Below are 2,537 nucleotides of genomic sequence, written 5' to 3'. Positions count from 1 at the left end.
CTCAAGTGCAAATGAGAAGAATGATGGGGTGGGGCCTTGGTTGGGGGAGGGTCTGTTCATCGTCCCATGTGGGAATGGCCTCACAGCAACAGGCAAATGAGCATGCAGCTTAATACACGATCAGGGGGCTGTTTCCTTGGGAGGTCAGGCCACAGAAATCGGGGCGTGTGTGTTTGTGGCACCGAACCTCTGGAAGAGAATAGATGTAGGGAGACCCTCCCCCAGCCCCTGAGGGGGAGGTGAGACCTGAGGCTTCAGAGAAAAGATCCCCCAGCGACACTCTGCTGAGTTGCATTCAGGCGGGAGCTCAGGCTGGGCGGGCCCTGCATGTGCCCGTCTGGCCCAGGAAGATAAGCCCGGCAGATGGGCTGGCCCATTGTTGACTAGGAAAGACCCTCAGGGATCTCAGGCTCCCGCCTTCCAAACGTGGTCCTTTCGGTCGGTTATGTCAGCTTGTTGAGTTCAGTCTAAGACACTGTCCCCGTCGAGGGCCTGGCCAATGGCCGCCTGCCGTGGGAGGTACAGAAGATGGTCACGCGTGGGCCTGAGCTCCAGGATTCAGATCCACGTTGCAGGAGAGGAGCCTTTAACTCAGAAGCCATTATCAATACCGGACAGTATCCCCCGTGCCAGAGGAGAGGGGTGGGAAAAGCAAGTCCATGGAAACCAGAAAAGGGTCTGGGCAGTAAGAGCTCACAGGAGAAGGATGGGAGGTATCCAAGCAGGGGCCATAGCCTCCATGCCTAGACCTCCTATGGGGGGCGGGGGGTGGTGCTCAGGCCAGGGAATGGTGTCAGACGGAGGAGGAAGCAGACGAGGGACACAAGGAAAGGACTAAGGGGAAGGCTCACCGTTAGCATGTTCTCTGCACCCCCTCCTGCCCCCTAGATTTTGCCTCCTGAAGGAGAATGTGGCCTCAAGGGGCCATCTTTGTGGCCCTGCCCCTCCTGGGGCCCATCCTGGTCTGGCTCCTCGCCCCTCATAGGATGTCTGGTTGGTGTGACAACCTGAGGAAGCTGCCCTGGTGCCCACCCCACAAAATCTTGTTGCTTGTGTGGACCGCCATCTACTGTGTCATGGGGTGAGCACCCGTTTCTCTTGCCCCGGGCTTGGTACCCACTGGGGTGGGAACAAGCCCCTGCACCTGAACTACTGCTGCACACTGACCTCCAAAGGGATGGTGTCCCCGCCTGCCTCTTATGTGGTCCCTCTCTGCCTGCCTAGGATTCCAGCCTGTCCTCTCCAAGACTCCCCAGCCTCACCCACCTCACCATGCCCACTGCCCCCACCGTCACCTCCCAGCCATCAAAGGATGCCTACACATACCCACCCTCATTTCAGCCCACAAGGGGTCTCTCTTTGTAACCAGGAGCCCTTATGGAAGAGGGCTTCCTCCATTTGCCATGGAACATCCTCCCTGTGAGCGTTCCTGCCACCATCTCTTCACAGCTATGCCTCCTACCTGGTGTGGAAGGACCTGGGAGGGGGCTTCGGGCGGCACCTGGCCCTGCCTCTCGGCCTCTATGCTGTGCAGCTCGCCATCAGCTGGACCGTCCTGACTCTCTTTTTCGCAGCCCACACCCCTGGTCTGGTAAGGTGCACAGAGCTCAGCAGTGGGCGTAATGCAGGAGCAGGTCAGTCAGGGGCAGGCAGGTCAGGTGGGCAGACTGCGAGCTCCAGTGGAGTGCACAAAGCCCAGGAACTTGGCTCAGGGGCTCCAGGGTGCGGCAGAAAGGTCGGGCCCCCGGGTCTCAGGCCAGCCTGCCTGACCACCCTGCCCCCTGCCAGGCCCTGCTGCACCTGCTGCTGCTCTACGGGCTGGTGGTGACCACGGCGCTGATCTGGCACCCCATCAACAAGCTGGCCGCCCTGCTCCTGCTGCCCTACCTGGCCTGGCTCACTGTCTCCGCTTCCATCACCTACCGCCTGTGGAGGGACAGTCTTTGTCCAGATCACCAGCCTCAGCCCGAGGAGGAGAAGAGCGACTGAGGCACCGGGGCACAGGGAAGGAGGGGAAGGCCAGGGAGGGGTGGAAGGGACTGCAGGCAGGCTGGGGGGTCTGGGGGGAGTGGGAGGTGGCCAGGCATTGACGAGTCCCTGAAGGTGATTCACCCCAATGCGGCCACTGTCCTCACTCCCCTGATGCCAGTTTTCATTAGAATTCAGAGAAATGGGAAAGAGGAAAGAAACTTACTTTATACTTAATATAAGATAATAAATCCTATATTAATAAGTATTAATTTAGTAATATCAATTAATAAAACCCTGAGACTAACTTTGGGGATGTGATATGAAGGGCATGTTTGAGTGAATGATGTCTAGGACACAGAGTGGAATAGAAGTGTGTGCATGTATGTAAGTGTGCACATGTGTAGGAATGTATGAACGTATGTATGAGGAGGGTGACATGCCATCTCTACTCCACTCCCGTGCCCTCCCAAATCTGACCCCAAAATGTAGACTTTGATTTTTAATTACCTGAAAAATAAAATCTTTTTGAAAAGCCAAATAAAAGCAAAACAGAAAAGTAAAAAAGA

The 2,537-nt window shown here is 56.6% G+C and overlaps 1 protein-coding gene across 2 annotated transcripts in view; it reads left to right on the top strand.

The window, feature by feature from the left end:
• The window catches only part of TSPO2 (translocator protein 2), a 2,711-nt gene extending 430 nt beyond the window's left edge, over window positions 1–2,281 (top strand). The window contains exons 1-4 of one of the 2 annotated variants that reach the window (XM_014532972.1): window positions 424–642; window positions 889–1,081; window positions 1,450–1,591; window positions 1,789–2,281. In XM_014532972.1, the coding sequence (XP_014388458.1) occupies window positions 909–1,081; window positions 1,450–1,591; window positions 1,789–1,989 (516 nt within the window). In that variant the 5' untranslated portion in view covers window positions 424–642; window positions 889–908 and the 3' untranslated portion in view covers window positions 1,990–2,281. Of the gene's footprint in view, window positions 1–423; window positions 643–888; window positions 1,082–1,449; window positions 1,592–1,788 lie in introns of those variants that run through there. The other variant, XM_005885829.2, reaches the window with a different exon arrangement.
• The last annotated feature ends 256 nt before the right edge of the window (window positions 2,282–2,537 follow it).

Source organism: Myotis brandtii, unplaced genomic scaffold, assembly GCF_000412655.1.
Source record: "Myotis brandtii unplaced genomic scaffold, ASM41265v1 scaffold929, whole genome shotgun sequence".
Classification (NCBI taxonomy): domain Eukaryota; kingdom Metazoa; phylum Chordata; class Mammalia; order Chiroptera; family Vespertilionidae; genus Myotis; species Myotis brandtii.
The sequence above is the reverse complement of the archived record's forward strand: the minus strand, read 5'-3'. Positions and strand labels throughout refer to the sequence as shown.